Source organism: Glycine soja, chromosome 16 (genome assembly GCF_004193775.1).
Source record: "Glycine soja cultivar W05 chromosome 16, ASM419377v2, whole genome shotgun sequence".
Classification (NCBI taxonomy): Eukaryota; Viridiplantae; Streptophyta; class Magnoliopsida; order Fabales; family Fabaceae; genus Glycine; species Glycine soja.
This window is the reverse complement of record NC_041017.1, coordinates 33,670,627-33,688,313: the sequence shown is the minus strand read 5'-3', so window position 1 is coordinate 33,688,313 and position 17,687 is coordinate 33,670,627. Positions and strand designations below refer to the sequence as shown.

The window sequence follows — 17,687 nt, the reverse complement described above, 5'->3', positions numbered from 1 at the left end:
ATCATGTTTACAGAGAGTTCCAATTTAATTCAAATGAATACTGGGCACAACCTGAGATATGAAAGGGTTAAAAAATGAATGTTGGTTTGCATGAGGGATGGATTGTTCAAGTGTGTTTGGTTGGGTGTTAGTAAAATTGATTTTGATTAAAATTGATTTTGATTAAAATTAATTTTGAATTAATGTGTCGTATGTTTAAATATTTTATTATAAAATTAAGTTAAAAATAAATTAAAATTCAATATAAAATTTTGGATCCAATACAAAACCTATTCAAAGTTGCTTCAACCTAACTAGAAATTATGGACTCAAAATTAATTATGAATTCTTCTCTAACATCAAACCAAACAAGTAGAAATATATTCAAAATCAATTTTAAATTTAAAATCAATTATCCAACACAAAATCAAACTGACACGGTATAAAAGCTTTTGGGACCACATGAGACCCAAAGGGGCCAAATGACCAATCAAGAATTTTTTTGTCAAATTTACAATATGAGGATAAAATTTAAATTAATATTCTAAAAGGTTGTAACATGTTTTTTTTACACTAAAATCGTGAAAAAAAATTATAACGTTTATATTTTTTTTCATTTTTTTAAATACAACTTTAAAGTTATAATAATTTTTTTAATGACTCTAAAGTCGTAAAAGAAATATTTATTATAAAATTAAATACAAAAATTAAATATTAATTAGGGATCAAAACTATAATTAAAACTTATCTTAAAGATTATATTTATTATAATTTTTAATTGGTTCATAACATATAAATATTTTCACTTGTTAAAATTTACTATGATTTCTCTTAAATTATTTTAATGAAAAGCAATAGTAAAATAGCAGGAGCTTAATGTAAGTTATGTTCAGTACCTAAATATTAGGTAAAATTGGTAAGAGTACTGTGAGAAATTTGATTGTGTGGATCAACTAACGTGGGTTGTTTAGCTGGAGAAGAAAGAAACATAAAACTTATAATAAAACTTATGAACACTCAAGCTTTCACATGGACATTGCATCATATAAAAGAAGTAGAAGAAAGAGCACACTCCCTCTACATCACAATAAGAGAAATATAAAGAAGAGACAATCCCTCCAACTCAACTCCATTGAGACATTATTTGTGCGTTTTAAATAATAATGTTCATATGACATTTTTTATAATATTACGTTTTTATTTTTATTTTTGTTTGTATTATCTTATTCATTAACATGATTTAAAAAATCATTTCTTTTAGAATCACTCAGAATTTTTTTTACTTTTTATTTCTCACTTCAAGGGATAAGATATGCACTTTTTATTACTTGAACTCTTACAACTAGTGAAATCAATGTAACTAAATACATCAAATTAAATTATTTTTTTTATTCTTTTATGTAAAGCCCATATAAAATTATTGTTTACTAAACGAAATAAAGGTTAAATGTTTTAGCTGGTAACAAAAATTCAATCATAATTTTATAAAATTGTCATTGTAATAATTGTGTCATATTGTCAAGAATGACTGATTTATTGTTACCGATTTTATAAAGTCACAATTTTAAAATCCTTTTAAGAAACTAATAATTTAAAACTATATTTAACTAGTTGATATGTATATTATTATATCAACAATAAAACGTTAAAAAATAAAACTCCCGTTAATTCTCTTTTTTCATGTAGTGCATGATGATAATAAAATAAAATATAATAATTTACGAGTTCGCTCATGTGGTCATGTAGTTAAACGTAAAGAAAGGGTTGAACTCATGGTCACAAAACATGTACAATGATGAAAAAATTTCCTCAAAATTAGTTTATAACTCATGGTCTCAAACCATGTACAATGATTAGTGATTCTCTTTTCTGTCGATCACAGAGGCTTAATTAATATTAACTAGAATTTCAAAATTTAGATGTGAAAGGACGAAAACTGCAATGTGAAAAGTGAAAGTTGGACTAAATTAAAAGAACCAATAAAAACAAAAGTAAGATCACTAACTAAACTTAAAGTTAGACTAAATAAAAGAATCAATAGAAACAAAAGTAAGAGAAATAAAAGGCAGCAGACAGGTACCACCACAAATACTTGCAAGCTTAACAAAATAATGAAAATCTAACAATGCGTGGTCATATGCATTGTTACATATGTACCCTTGTTTTTTTCACCTTTTTTACCTTACGTTTTTTACATCAGGATAGTTTTGTAACTTTTTTTTTTACCAAAATTAATGAGATATTATGAAACCTACTTTTTATAAATAAATTTAAAATATTTTTATAAGTTTACCTTAAGTGATTTCAATCAATAAAATTTTTATCATTTTGATCTTGAAGGATAATAATACATTGCTGTTTACTCAATTCAAGTTAATAAATCTATTTAATCAATAATCAATAGTATTTGATTTTTTTTAAATTGAAAAACACACACACACACATATATATATATATATATATATATATATATATATATTACAAATAATAAATTAATGGATCAATACATTTAAATGTTAAAACTCATATCTCAAACCAAATTCAACAAATTTAATTAGTTTAGATTTGACCCAAAACAAAAAAAAAAATCAATTTAAATTATTTAAATTTAGGTCAATTTGGATTTAGAAATAATCCGCATCCGCTTACACCCCGACTTCGCAGTTCCTGCACTCCATAGCATACTCCTAAAAATTTGCTTAGTGAGTTATTGTTTTTCATTCCTCAACTTGTCTAAGTTGCATTTTCCACTATTGGCAATATGCCACTACACATCTAATATGCTTTATAGGGTAGAAAATTAAGCCAGTCAATAATGTGAGAGGGTATGAAATTGGTGCAAAGGCTTCGAGCTTTTGGTATGTATCTAACCACAAATAATGTAATAAAATTTATCATCTAATAATTTAAATTTAAAAGAGTTTAACGTTTATACTATGATAGTTTAAAAACGTTTTACATGTCATTCAATAATATATTATCATTTGAATTACTTTAAAATAATTAATTTTAAATACATAATAAATTATGATTAAATAAATGAGTAAAATTTTTTATAATCATTTTTATCTTAAAATAATATCTCTCGTCAACAACCATTATATATACCACCTTTTGTTGGATATCCTGATACGTATTTCTTTGTTGTCCATTTTTTTACTGGTAAATTAGTTTATTCAAAAATTGAATATGAGCATGGCGTGAAATCAGATTATTATCCATTTTATACTCTTTTATGAAAACAGGAACATATTTATTTATTAAAAAAAATAAATTAACGGGAACATATTTATTAATTAATAGGAACATATTTATTGTCTTTTGCTTTTAAAATAAATAATTAACAGGAACATATCCATAAAATAAGTACTGGAGTAGTAAAAAATAACTAGCTTAATTATGCATACAAAATGATCTTACTTAATAGGCGAACACCAAAAGAGAATGATGTTGTATGCTTTTTGTAATAGCACTGAAGATAACCATTTGATTTCCATATTTCTTAAGCTTTCTATAGCATTTTTAAAATGGATTTCCCATGCATATAGCTTCAACACTTTCATATTCAGTAGAGCCTCCGAACCAGCCTTGAATCTCTCATCTTGTGCTACCAAAAGTTTGGTCAGAAACTTATGCTGTAACTTTGCCAAATGGAGTATTGCAAAGCACTGTGAGAACCATCACTACCAATGAGACATTCAGTAGTAGAGGACTAGCTAACAGAGTTAGTACCTTGAGCAATGCAAAAAGTCCTGACATCAAAATCTCTCTCCAATAGCACAGAATTATTGCCCACAAATACAACTTTGGGATATCCTCACCCTTAAGTGTTTTTTTCTTTTAACCCTTTCTCATCAATGGACTCAACCACAAAAATGAAATCTTACTAAAGAATCCAGCTTTTGGCAAATGGAGTTACATGGCTAATAGGATCAACTTCATTTAATTGGTCACTTAAAGGGGCATAAAGACATTCTTCATTTTCTCCATCATTGCCTTCATATTTACTTACGTTATATGTGCATAAGAGTAGAAAACTATTATCGCTCTCCAAATATAAGGAGAGAACAATTACACCTTTTTTCTTATAATAGGAGAATTCAATTCTCACTCAAAAGAATTCTCTCTAAGTCTAAGAATGAAATACTAAAACTGAGATGGAATAATCAAATGAGCAAAATTGCTTTCTATTTATAGGCCAAGATTGCAACGGATGCATTAAATGTCCCAACCCTCCTTTTTTGTTTCAAAACAATTGAATGTAATAGATGTTCATTTTAAATATATAGGCTTTTGCATTAACTATTTATAACTTTCCTCACAATTATTGAAAAATAATTTATGAAAACTACATATTAGTTGACACTCAAATATAGAAAGAAAAAAAAGTATAAGTAGGTGTTAAGAGTTTTTGTAATTGTTGATGTCTTTATATATAATTATTTAAAATTATTTTATTTATCTAATTATTTATTTTCTCATATAGTAATATTATTATTTTTATTTAGTATAGTTATATACTTTTTATTTATAAAAAATATTAGATACATATTATATAGTAATTTTTTGTATATTTTATGCATGTAAAATTTTTAATTTTTATACTATATGTTTTTTTTCTTGACTCTCTTGAAGCGAATTTTTTACTTTGTCCCTGATATATATACTCGAAAAAATAAATATAAGACACAAACAGTATATTTGGTTAGAGAGAAATAAAGGAGAGGATGATTTTATTTTTAATTCTACCTAATTTTTTTCAAAATTTAAGAGAGAATGTAATTGCTTAACAAACAGTATATTTGGTTTAATTTCACTCACTAGAACAACATGGCAACTCAAACGGTTAACAAATGTGTTAATTAAGAAAACCCTGCTTCTGTCACGAAGTACATAGCGACAGAGTTTTCAATGCATGCAAAACCGCCAAAGAACTGCAACATTGCCACGGTCGATAACATTACTCAATGATTCATCCCAAGAGAAGATACCCAAAAACATTCTGTTCATAGAGTCAAAATTCAAAAAGAAGAGGAAGAGAGAGAAGCTGAAACAGACAAAATTAAACACTGTACATTGAACTCAATCTAAAAAAACACAACTTATTAGTATTAATTAATACTATTTGTCTATTGATTGATCATTATAATGCCATTATTGTTGGGAGTTAGGTTTGAGACAAGACATTGTATTAATGTGTATATAGATTGAACACTCTAATGACATCATTTTTGCAAGTGAGAAATTTTAGTTTATAAACTCAACTCAATTAAGGATTTATTTTCTGTTTCAATTCAATTAAAACGCTGGATTTTCATCCACGCTTTTTATATGTAAATTTGAAATTGTTGACGTAATAAATATATTAATTGATCTAACAACATTAAAATACTGAGTTGTGGTTTATACTATAAAAGCTAGCAATGAATACTAAGTAGTACCTGTAGAAGTTTAGAATATCAGGATATTGTGAAGCTTTCAAAAGAAAGAATACTAGTTGTAAGAGTGTTTGATCTTAAAGGAAAATCCTATAAGTGTAAATATTGGGTGTAGTCCGGGTTGGGATGAACCAATTAATATAAATTTCTGAGTTATTGCTCCTTAATTGCTTATACATGTTGCATACATATTTTAAGTTTTGGAAAACCTCATTTTATATAAGTACAACTCTGATCTTATATTATTTTTTTTTACAACTATTTTAACCTTCGAGCGCTACACTTTATTTTTATTGAAACAAAAACCAGAATATGTAATAATAGGTTTTGTTATTTCCAGGAGCAATTTTCAGAAGCAACATAACATTTGTTTAACTTAATTAGAGATTTTTTGTTGGATTATCTATTTTATCTGAGTAATTAAGATGAAAAGCCTAGCTCCTAATTAAATTTTTAATTTCCATACAATAACTTGAAAATAAAATATCATAAGCAAGTTTTTATTTGTGCAAAAAAGACCTAGTGAATTTGTGTGTGACTATTTAATTCTCCTTCTAATGACTAACTGATCCACTTCAAAATATAGTTTTATATGAAATTGTCACATTTTATAAGCTTTTCTTCACCCAATAAGCTTGAGCCGCGTGTTAATGAGTTTCACATAACATTTCCAATCAAAATTACATTATACTTATATAATCATGATTTCATTGTGAATAAAACATAGCTATATATATTTCGTTCAAACAAGAAATATTGGTTTATTCCATGGCAGAATAAATTAAAGGTGTCGTGCACAAGATGTGCAGAGGCTAATAAGTAGTACAATTGTTAAAGGGATTGTGTCAGCAGCAAACAATTGTTAAAGCGATTGTGTAATTATTGCCAAGGGACAATATGAAGGGATTTGAAAGAAGAAACCACCAAAGAGGAGTCACACTCTAACCATATAACTTCCTTCAACCTTTCTCAAAATCTGTTTTAATGGCAATCATGGCCACACTGAAACAAAATAAAATTACAATACATTATACAATGGAAGACAATCAAACCAAAAAGTTCCTTCAAACAGAGATTTTACATGGTAAACATCAATATACTAAATATCCTACACATCTAGCAATCCATAAAGCTTTCATCCAAGATTGCAATTTTGAAGCTAATCAGCCATAAACAGCAAACTTTGTGCTACAATTCAGAATACAAATATTAATGGTGATAGAGAAAAGTTAAAGACTGAATTTCAGTAATAAACTAAATGAAACTGAAAATCTACCTAGCCATTGCAAAAAAGTACATAAATCTAAGCATTATTAAAGAGGTTTAAATTTTGCAGGAAGTTATTTGAAAACAACAAAAAATTCTCTAAACAGAACACGCCATCTATAATTTCTTTGCAATAAGAAAAATAATCATTAGTCAAAGCATGAACTAAAGAAATAGAAGAGTTGGTTTTACGAAAGCCAATATGTGTGTTGGAGAGACATAGGAGAGATAATGAAGTAAACCACTACTTCATGAGTTAGCATTGACATGGATAAAGAATTAAAAAAATATATTCTAACAATTAGATTCATGCTTTTAGAAAAAAAGCTAATGATTTATTTAACTAAAGCAGAGAAATAAAAACTATGAAGTTCATAGAAAGAAGCTATCAGTATTAGGTACCTGGCTACTAGCCTGTGAGCCACCTATAGCACTTCCCCATATTTACTTCCATTGTTACAAGTATATAGTCTGTCAGTCTGTTCAAGAATCTCATATAAGTAATTCTCCATGGTTGCCAAAGTAGTATTGTCCCCAATAAGCACCAAAAGCCTGTGAAGAATCCAAACCCCAAGCTCATGTATAATGCTCCATAGAAAATTGAATTGTCATCTTCACCATCAATTGCTAGTCCTTGAGGCTTTGCTATTGTCTCATCTCCAGGACAACTTTTGTTAAGTTGCTCACCACAAAGACCAAGATTTCCTCCAAAAGTAGAGGCGTCAAAGGTTTGCAACTGTCTTCCCCGGGGGATTCTTCCAATCAGATTGTTGTTTGATAAGTCTAACACAGAAAGACGATCAATTTTGGAAAGAGTAGAAGGAATTTTGCCTGAGAAATGATTTCTTGATAAGTCGAGAAATTCTAACAAATTTAAATTCCCAATCTCGTCAGGAATTTCTCCATTTAAGTTGTTTCTTGATAAATTCAAAGAAACTAATCCAAGTAAATACCCAAACCCTGTCGGTATTTCACCCGTTAAGTTGTTACTTGAGAGATCAATGCTCATTAAAAGATACTCAGGATTGAAAAACACATGTTCCTGGCCTTTCCACATCAATGAGACCTTAGAGTCATAATAGCCTTCTACAATTTCAGATCTGTTTACTGGTCTTTCCATCATTGCAGTAAAATTCCTCAGACATGTTGGAATTTTTCCAGACAAGTGATTCCTTGAAAGATCTAAGAGATGAATTTGCATCAAATAGCAGAGATGAACAGGAACACTTCCAAAGAAGCGATTTACTCTCAAGCTTAAGATTTCCAATTGTTGTAGACTTTTTCCAATCCATGATGGTATTGTACCAGACAACAAATTTTCACCCACATCTAATATATATAAACTTGTGCAGTTCTTCAATGTGAATGGTAGCTTTCCTGTTAAACTGTTGTTTCGTAAGGCCAAAGCTCCCAAATTAACAAGAGTACCCAAGGACTGTGGAATCTTCCCTGACAATTTATTATCACTTAGATCAAGATATGCTAATGAAATTAGATGTTCCCAACAGTCAGGCAGCTGTCCCATTATTTGATTATTTGACAAATCCAATGTGTCGATTTTTGTGGTTGCACCTTTTCCGCACAAGAACAGATTTAAATCTGAAATCTTATTTTTGGAAAGATCCAACATGTACGCTTGTGATAAAAAAGCAGGAATTTCACCTTCAAGTTGATTTGAATTTAGAGTTATAAATCTATCAACATCAGTAAGCTTGATTGGTAGATTTGGAATTGTACCTTTGAGACTGTTGCTAGACATGTTCAACTCACTTATAGACTGTAACTTGTTCCAAAACCAATCTGGTACAAAGTCATCAATCTCAGCATCAGAAATATCTAGAAAGCTTAACTGACTTTGAGTCTGGAGCCAACTTGGGAAACTAGGTCCCAACTTGCAAGAACCTAGTCCCAAATGAAATATTTGGAAAGATGGAATCCAGGAAGTAGCAAACTTTAGAGACAACGAATTGTCTGTTAAGTCTAATTCCATCAATTTGGACAAATTTGTGAGATGCAATTCGTTGATATCACCCTCCAAATAATTCTTCTCTAGGTGAAGACTCTCCAACTGATATAACAAACGAATGCTTTTTGGTATTTCACCCGTTAATTTATTATCGGAAAGATCTAATCTCCTCAAAGACGACAAAATTGAAGAATTTTGAATAAAGCTATAAATTTTCCCACTCAAGTTGTTACTGCTAATGTCTAATTCCTGTAATGTGCATATATTTCCAAGAGAAGCTGGAATCTCACCTTGCAGTTTGTTAGAGGAAAGGGTTAGAACTTCAAGAGAGTTCATTACTTTCCCAAATCCATCTGGAATGGGACCTTCTAACAAGTTATGATCAAGAGAAAGTGTATGAAGATTGGTGGTGAAGTTGGAAACCCAGTGAAATATAGTCAATGATTTCAATAGATTAGAGGAGAGATCAAGGGTGACAAGAGAAGATGAAGACTTTTTTATGAAAGTAGATGGAACAAGAAAACTTTTATCAGTAAAACTGCACTCTTCTAGATAAAGTTCTTGTATGGTGGAGCTGAAGTTGAAATTTCCTAAAATTATTGATGATGTCAGGTCATTAACAGCGAGATCAAGGACCACAAGGGAGGGAAAGTTTGGATAGTGAGGAGACGACAAATCAATATTATTACCACGAAGACGAAGCTCTTGGAGATTATGACTATAGTTGAACAACAATTGAAATGTTGATGATGTCAGCATATTATCAGAGAGGTCAAGGATGGAAAGAGAAGTGGAAAGGTTGGAATGAGAACGAAACAACGATGAAATATCATGATCAGAAAGACTACAACGAACTAGTCTCAGCTCTCTTAAGTTTGGAATAAGCTCAGCAATCATTTGTTGCCAGTGACCAGAGGAGCCAAGATTTGGCATTGAATCCAGGCCAAAATTTGTTAAGGAAGAGAGAGAAGATAGCCACTTAGCATCGTTAACCATAAGATCAAAACTGCCAGCAAGTCTAAGAGTATGCAAGATAGGAAGATTCCCAACATGGAAAGGGATTGCTTTGGAAAGTGAAGTAAACCCAAGATCAAGATACCTCAACAGTGAGAGATTCCCAATTTGATAAGGGATTTCTCCATGGAGATCATAATTGCCCTTTAAATCTAGATATCGTAAACATGTAAGCTTCCCTAGCTGAGAAGGGATTGGTCCCCGGAGAGAACTTACTTTAAGATCAAGATACTCCAACTTTGAGAGATTTCCTATTTCACAAGGAATCTCCCCATCAAAATTCATATATGATAGATTCAGATATCTTAAGCTTCTGAAAGAGCCCAGGTGTTCAGGAAGTTTACTTTTATTGGAATCATAATTCGAACTGAGATCCAAATACTCCATATTTTGCAAGTAAATCAAAGAAGTGAGATCGATTAGACCAGTCAAAAAATGCGTATTTGAACCGTGAAGATCGAGTATTTGTACGTGACCTGTTTCATTGTTGCATTCAATGCCTCTCCAATTGCAGCAATCTTTGTTACTGTCATCATCCCTCCATGTGGACAGCATGCTAGAGTGATCTATGAGGCCTTGTTTGAAGTTGAGTAGTGCCTGCCTCTCCTTCTCTATGCATTTCACATGTGAACTCTGTGCTGGCCAGTTGAATCCAAGAAGGGATACTAACACTGCAAACAAAATTTTGAGAAAGTGACTGCCCATTACAATTTCCAGATATGTAATTTCTGCTATATATGCTATAAACTCTGATAAGAGTAGAAGAACAACACAAAGCACTTCGAATTATTATTTGCGATCTATTGAAAACACAGCAACAGGGTTAATTAATGTAGTTGGTATAATTGTACGAAAGGCTTAATTTCTACACCCTCCGTCTATATTGACTATTGCATGTCAAACAAGCAATTATTATTGGTCCCAGGGAAATAAGTTGTTGAAAAACTGAGTCTACACTTTGTTATTTTTCCACACTTGTGGCCACTTGTCCAATATCAGATAAATTGCTATGAAGTTTCAAAAATATCAAACCAATAAAGAAAAAAATTCCATAAAAAATTGTACCCAAAAACAATGCCACAGAATAAAAATAAAACTATAAATTGCCTATTTAGTATCTAAACTGTGCACTAGCTGATAATATAGTTCTTCCTCTAACCTTAAAATCATCAATTTAATCTATAAATATATAAATGTCACAAATTAATTTAACAATATATTAAAAGTCATGTGTGTCCACTAATTTATTAGTAAGTAGTATAATTTCAGGTTCACTCTAACATTAATCATCATTTATTAAAATTTAAAATTAAGTATTATGATATATTTTATTTGCATGCGTTTTAAATGCTAATTAAAAATCTATAAAATAGTGTTTTATTTTACTTTCGAATGTCATAAAGTTATGATATTATATTTACTTAATACTAGTGTATGTATTATTTTATTATTATTATTATTATATTAATTAATACTTGTTTAATTTGACCATATTTTAATATAGTTAAACCAATGAAACTTGAACCTTTGGTCTTGATCGGTTTATTTTTAAAAATATTGATAAAATCATATTCTCAATTTACAAGGTTTTAAATTCGAATTTAAAATACAATATGCAGTTTTAATATATTTTGAAAAAAAATAAGGTTTAAATATGTTTAAGGTCTCTAATAAATGACTTAGCTTTATTCTATGTCCTTACTCATTTTTTCATTATTTTGGCTCCTTATATATTAAACTTTTATTTTTGAGTCATTATCATGAGTTAGTTAAATTCAAAATAAAAATTTTAATATATTAGACACTTACAACAATAAATTTTTTTAATAGGAATCCAAAACATTTAGCATATACCTTAAATATATTTAAGCTAATAAAATACTTGTCATTCAGTAGGTTTAAATCATACCTGACTCAATTAATTTGATACAAGATCTCTCTTATATTTTAACCTTTAATTTATTTAAAATTACGAGTTCCTTATTTTTTCAATTAATTAGTCCGTATAAAAGCAACTCATACACATTTTACTTTAATGATTTAATTTTAAGAAACTTTTCAAAGACACACAGTTTTATACTTTTTATTTTCACTTACTTATGTTTCAATCCATATCATATAATTAAATTTATTATTATAAAAAAATTAATTATTAAATACAAAATACATTAATTTTTAACTCATATAATTTATTAGATTAACTATCATGATTTTTTAACATAAAAACACCGTATTGATAGTAAAATCATTAATTCTATAAATCAAATATTGTCACAATTTGATTTCTTTGAGTTTATTTAGTTATTTTGTACTTACAAAACTTTAGATAAAAACAAATTGTGCAAAAAAAATTATTTTTACAAAATAAAAAATATTCACACCCCATTAATCCAATTCGATTCAACCAGTTTGTGATCCGATTTAGCTTGATTTGTAACACCTGACCCATAACCCAACATATAAATTTTTGATTGGGTTAAATAAAAAGTTTAATCCAATTCAATTTAAGTCAACCGGCAAACACCCCTATAAATAACTTATTGGAATGAGTAAAATAAAATTTCTATATAGAAACTGAATGAGTAAAACACGAAATGGGTATGATATTGATGTGGCAGATGTCATGTCCTCTCTAATATGATTGGTAACATATAAACTTAACACTGTTGTGTTATATAAGTAGATAGAAGGTTTTTTTTTTATGAAGAAATTAGAATTTTTTTATTTTATGTATGATTTTGATAAAAAATAAATTTAGTTTTTATACTAAATTTTTCTTCAAATCCTAACTAGTACGTCCAAATATTCTTTTAAAATTTCTTTCATGCGATCTTATTTTTTAATCCCTGTAGCATGTGTTTTTTAATTATTAAATCTTTATAAAAATGGCCTTTTCCTCTCATAAGTATTCTTATTAGAAAGTTTTTTCATAAAGTATTTAAACATAGTTAATATACTAGTATGAATATATTATCCATTAAAGTTTCATTATAATTCAAGAACTTTTAAATCTAAAACCCACTTGTTAATTTAAAACCAAGAAATGCATAATAAAGAAGTAATTGTGTCTGTCATTTTCAACTCTATTCCTATTTTCTCATTTTGACACTACTGTAACATCACAATTTTTCGTAAATAAATTTAAAAAGATTTTTAGTAATAAATAAATAAATAAATAAATATAGAGCAAATAATAGGCTGAGTACCCTAGGTATAAATAGTTATGTTAAGTCAGCTGCGCCTCATTTTCGTTTTTCCCCTCCTCCTCTCAAAATCCTTTCTTTTTCCCGCAGCCCACCAAACCAGTCTCAGAAAAACGACGATCTCGAACCCGTTCATCGTTGGATCGTCGTGAAATTTGAGTATCATGTTCTCAACACAATTCCAAGCATTCTCACCGTTGGGAATGTTGATATCATGTCTGCACTGAGAGAAAAACCCTTCGCATTGTAGCCTTTTTCTTTCCCGCAGAAACCCAGAGCTGTCTTGGTAAAACTACGATCCCGGTTTCGTTAACCGTTGGATTATTGTGAAATTTGGATATGTTGTTCGAAATTCAATTCCGCACGCTTCCACCGTTGGGATTTACGAGATAATATTCGTGGAGGGAGAAAAAGGAATCGTATAAAGACAGTACAAGTGGAGGTTTCAATCTTTTCTCCGTCTCTCTGACGTTTCGGAATTCTATAGGAGCAGTCGGATGAATAATTGAAAGAATTTCTGGGAACCGCTAGAGATGTTGCTATCGCTGGCTGAAGACACGTGAACCCGCTTAGAGGTAAGGGATGAGTTATTCACAGTTGGGAATTAGTGAGAACATGTGTAGGGATCCTTAGAGGATTAAATTGGGATTTTATTTTGGGATGTTTGTTAAATTGCAATTTTTCCTTTATGATTATAAATAAAATATTGATGTCCTAATGAAAATTGCTTGATAAATTGTGCTCTTGATATTTGTATATTTCGACCTATGATTTGGATATAATTGTGTAATATTATTTGAGGGGTTTTAGTCCTCATGTTGTGATAGTCTTTTATATAAATTGTTATATTGAGGATATGAAATGATAATTCAAATTGTGAGTATGTGATGAATTGTAGAATAACATGTTGCTTTGAGATTATAATATTGTTATTGAGATTGAGTATAAGTGTAAAGTTGGACATGTGTTAATTTGTGAGATACGTGTAAACATGTGATGGTGGATTGTGACACTATGAGATGTGAAATTGTGAATGAGTTCTAGTTGTGGATAAGTGTGTAGTTAACACTTGATGTGAAATTACTTGTGTTGTAAACTATGAATTGTACAATACCCGACCAGCGTTATCTTGAGAAAAGCGTTGATGCGCAGTGTTAAAGAGAAAATGTAGGTTTCCTATTTAGGAACCAGTGTTAAATCGTAGCGCAATTGTGTTGAACGTGTTTAAAACACGAGTGTAAGGTCGTGGGTATTGTATAATTCATGAGCAGTGTCTGCATGTAAAAAAAATTATTTTAGGGGTTGGACCTGAATCAGCAGGGAGAGGCCCTGACGGACTCTTCGGAGTGTAGGCCTTGGGGGTCACCGGGTTTGAGTGCTCTTTTAAGCCTATGCTGATCTCATATGGTTGGAGCATTCTCGCAAAACATCGTGACCCTGACTGGTCTCCCTATGATCTTACTTAGTGAGAGTGACCTGACAAATCCATTGTGTGGTGTGTCTTGTTATGTACTCCTAAGCGCCCCAGGGTGTTTTTTCACTGACATGGTACCACATTGCATATAGAATTGAGTCTTAGCATAACTATTGCATATGCTTGCTAATTGATGTGTTATTATATCTTGATCTAAGTGTGGGATTCTTGTGTAATGTGATTGATAATTGAAAAGTGAATTTTGAATGACGAAGTGGTGAAGTTACGTGAGCTATGTTTAAGCAAGTGGTATCTCATTTATATAATATATATATTTAATTGTCTTGTTTCTCTATTAGCTATGAATGTGATAACTCACTCCCTGTGTGTTGTTGTGTTTGGATCCTGTGATGATCTTGAACTTGTGTTCGGGGGAGCAGATGAATAGGTGGATGACTATGAAGAACCTCATGCTAGAGGACACGGAAACACCACGCTCTGATAGGATGTGACATTAGGATATAGGTTCTATATTAATTGTATGAGACTTATATGACTTTCTTTGAGTCGAGATGACTTTATTATTTATTTGGACAAGTTTGAATATGATGTAGAAGAAAGTGAATGTGAGCCTTTTACCCATTTGAAAAGCTTGTATTTAAAAATGTTTTAAAAATACTTTTAATTAATATTTGAATTTTTTATTCCTTTATTAATATATATGTGAGGGGTAGAGGGTGTCACATCTACCTTTGAAACTTTCTTGCTTGCTTTGACTTGGAACAGCGAACGAAAACTAAGGGCGAAGAAATTAAGCTGTGCTAACATTGAAGTTCCATTAGAATTCGAGATTCTTTTTACATCTAAGATCTAATTGCTGCTTGGTATAATAATTTAAAACCAAGAAATATATAATAAAGAAGTAATTGTGTTTCTCATATTCAACTCTATTCCATTTTCTCATTTTGACGACAAGAGTTTCCTTTAATTTTCTTTTCATTCAAATAACTCTACCTTTTGAAACTTTCTTGCTTTCTAGACTTGGAACAGCGAATGAAAACAAAGGGCGTAGAAATTGTGCCGTACAAGTATAGTGACTACTTAAATCTTGCTGCTCTGTGTTCAATACAGCACAACTGGTAAACCGTAATTCATATCTGAAAAATCCTAATGGGTGGTTACTTTCTCAAAATCTTGTTTGCATTGTTAGTGTGCTTTTTGCATACTGAAATATCCATTCTTGGATTGAACTCTACATCGGAGATCTCACGTGTGAAATGCATTGAAAGTGAGAGACAAGCCCTCCTCAACTTCAAACGTGGCCTTGTAAATGACTCTGGCATGCTCTCTACATGGAGGGATGATGAAAATAACAGAGATTGTTGCAAATGGAAAGGCCTTCAATGCAATAATGAAACAGGTCACGTCTACATGCTTGATCTTCATGGTCACTACCCACAACGTTTGTCAGGTCTAATCAATATTTCTTCATTGATTGACTTGCAAAATATTGAATATTTGAATCTTAGCAATAATGATTTTGAAGGGAGTTACATCCCAAAATTTATGGGCTCGTTCACCAACTTAAAATATCTTGATCTATCATGGTCGAGGTTTGGTGGGAGAATTCCTTATGAATTGGGGAATCTCTCAAAGTTGGAGTATCTTGATCTTAAATGGAATTCTCTTGATGGAGCAATACCTTCTCAACTAGGGAAGCTTACAAGTTTACAGCATCTAGATCTAAGCCTAAATTCTCTTAGTGGAGAAATCCCTTCTGAAGTAGGGGTGCTTACAAGCTTACAACATCTAGATCTGAGTTGAAATTCTCTTCTTGGAGAAATCCCTTCTGAAGTAGGGAAGCTTACAGCCTTACGACACTTAGATCTAAGCTTCAATTCTTTTCGTGGAGAAATCCATTCTGAAGTAGGGATGCTTACAATCTTGCAACATCTAGATCTGAGTGGAAATTCTCTTCTTGGAGAAATCCCTTCTGAAGTAGGGAAGCTTACAGCCTTACGATATCTAGATCTAAGTTATAATGTGGCTATTCATGGAGAGATCCCTTATCACTTTAAGAATCTCTCACAACTGCAATATCTTTGTCTTAGAGGACTTAATCTTTCCGGACCAATACCTTTGCGGGTTGGGAATCTTCCTATCTTGCATACTCTTAGACTTGAAGGCAATTTTGATCTTAAAATTAACGATGCAAAGTGGCTATCTTCTCTCTCTTTTTTAACAACTCTTGACCTGACATCATTGCATAATCTTGGCTCCTCTCGTTACTGGCAACAAATGATCGGTGAGCTTATAACAAACTTGAGAGAGTTGAGTCTAGTTGATTGTAATCTCACTGATGAAAGTGTTGTGCTATCTGCTTCCATTCAAAATTCTTCATCTCCTCTTGTGACCCTTAACCTTAATGATAACTCGTTAGAAGGTCCAATACCTAATCTTTCAAATTTTACATCTTTGAGGACATTACATCTTTCCAATAATGGGTTGCTACATGAGTTGGAGTCTCTTCACCTACAGGATAATTACTTGGAGGGTGATATCAATGAATGGCATCTCAACAATTTGTCCAAATTGGAGGAGTTAGACTTAACAGACAACTCGTTGTCTCTAAAGTTTGGTACTACATGGGTTCCACCTTTCCAATTATATAATTTGGGACTAGCTTCTTGCAAGTTGGGTCCTAGTTTCCCAAGTTGGCTCCAAACTCAAAGTCACTTGGGCTTTCTAGATATCTCTGATTCTGGGATTGATGACTTTGTGCCAGACTGGTTTTGGAACAAGTTACAGTCTATAAGTTTGATGAATATGTCTTACAACAGTCTCAAAGGTACAATTCCGAATTTCCCGATCAAGCTTACTGATGACTATAAACTTATAATTCAAAAGTAATCGAATAATGGGACAACTGCCCAACTGTTGGGAACATCTAAATACATTAGAATTTCTTGATCTGAGCAATAATAAATTGTCAGGCAAGATTCCACAGTCCATGGGTACACTTGTTAATTTGGAAGCTTTGGTCTTAAGACACAACAATTTTATTGGAGACCTACCATTCACCTTGAAGAACTGCACTCGTTTAGATATACTAGACTTGAGTGAAAATTTTGTCTGGTCCAATACCGTCATGGATTGGACAAAGTTTACAACAATTACAAATCTTGAGCTTGCGTGTAAACCACTTTAATGGAAGTGTTCCTGTTCATCTCTGTTATTTGAGGCAAATTCATATCTTGGATCTTTCAAGAAATAACTTGTCAAAAGGAATTCCAACTTGTCTAAGGAACTATACTGCGATGATGGAAAGCAGAGTAATCACAAGTCAAATTGTAATGGGGCGAAGAATATCATCTACATCAATCTCCCCTCTCATTTATGACTCTATT

General features: G+C 31.0%; 3 protein-coding genes across 3 annotated transcripts; 2 read left to right on the top strand and 1 right to left on the bottom strand.

Moving 5' to 3' along the window:
- Positions 1 to 6,130: 6,130 nt before the first annotated feature.
- LOC114390236 (receptor-like protein EIX2) lies at positions 6,131 to 10,429 on the bottom strand. Its single transcript, XM_028350945.1, has 2 exons — positions 7,086 to 10,429; positions 6,131 to 6,419 (listed from the first exon to the last, which is right to left on the bottom strand). The coding sequence occupies exon 1, from the start codon at positions 10,366 to 10,368 to the stop codon at positions 7,093 to 7,095; it is 3,276 nt and encodes a 1,091-aa protein (XP_028206746.1). The 5' UTR covers positions 10,369 to 10,429; the 3' UTR covers positions 6,131 to 6,419; positions 7,086 to 7,092.
- A 5,015-nt stretch (positions 10,430 to 15,444) lies between these two features.
- On the top strand, positions 15,445 to 16,104 carry LOC114389996 (receptor-like protein EIX1). Its single transcript, XM_028350687.1, has one exon. It carries the CDS (start codon positions 15,451 to 15,453, stop codon positions 16,102 to 16,104), a length of 654 nt encoding a protein of 217 aa, XP_028206488.1. The 5' UTR covers positions 15,445 to 15,450.
- A 108-nt stretch (positions 16,105 to 16,212) lies between these two features.
- Positions 16,213 to 17,190, top strand: LOC114389994 (receptor-like protein EIX1). The gene has a single exon (XM_028350686.1). The coding sequence runs from the start codon at positions 16,213 to 16,215 to the stop codon at positions 17,188 to 17,190; it is 978 nt and encodes a 325-aa protein (XP_028206487.1).
- The last annotated feature ends 497 nt before the right edge of the window (positions 17,191 to 17,687 follow it).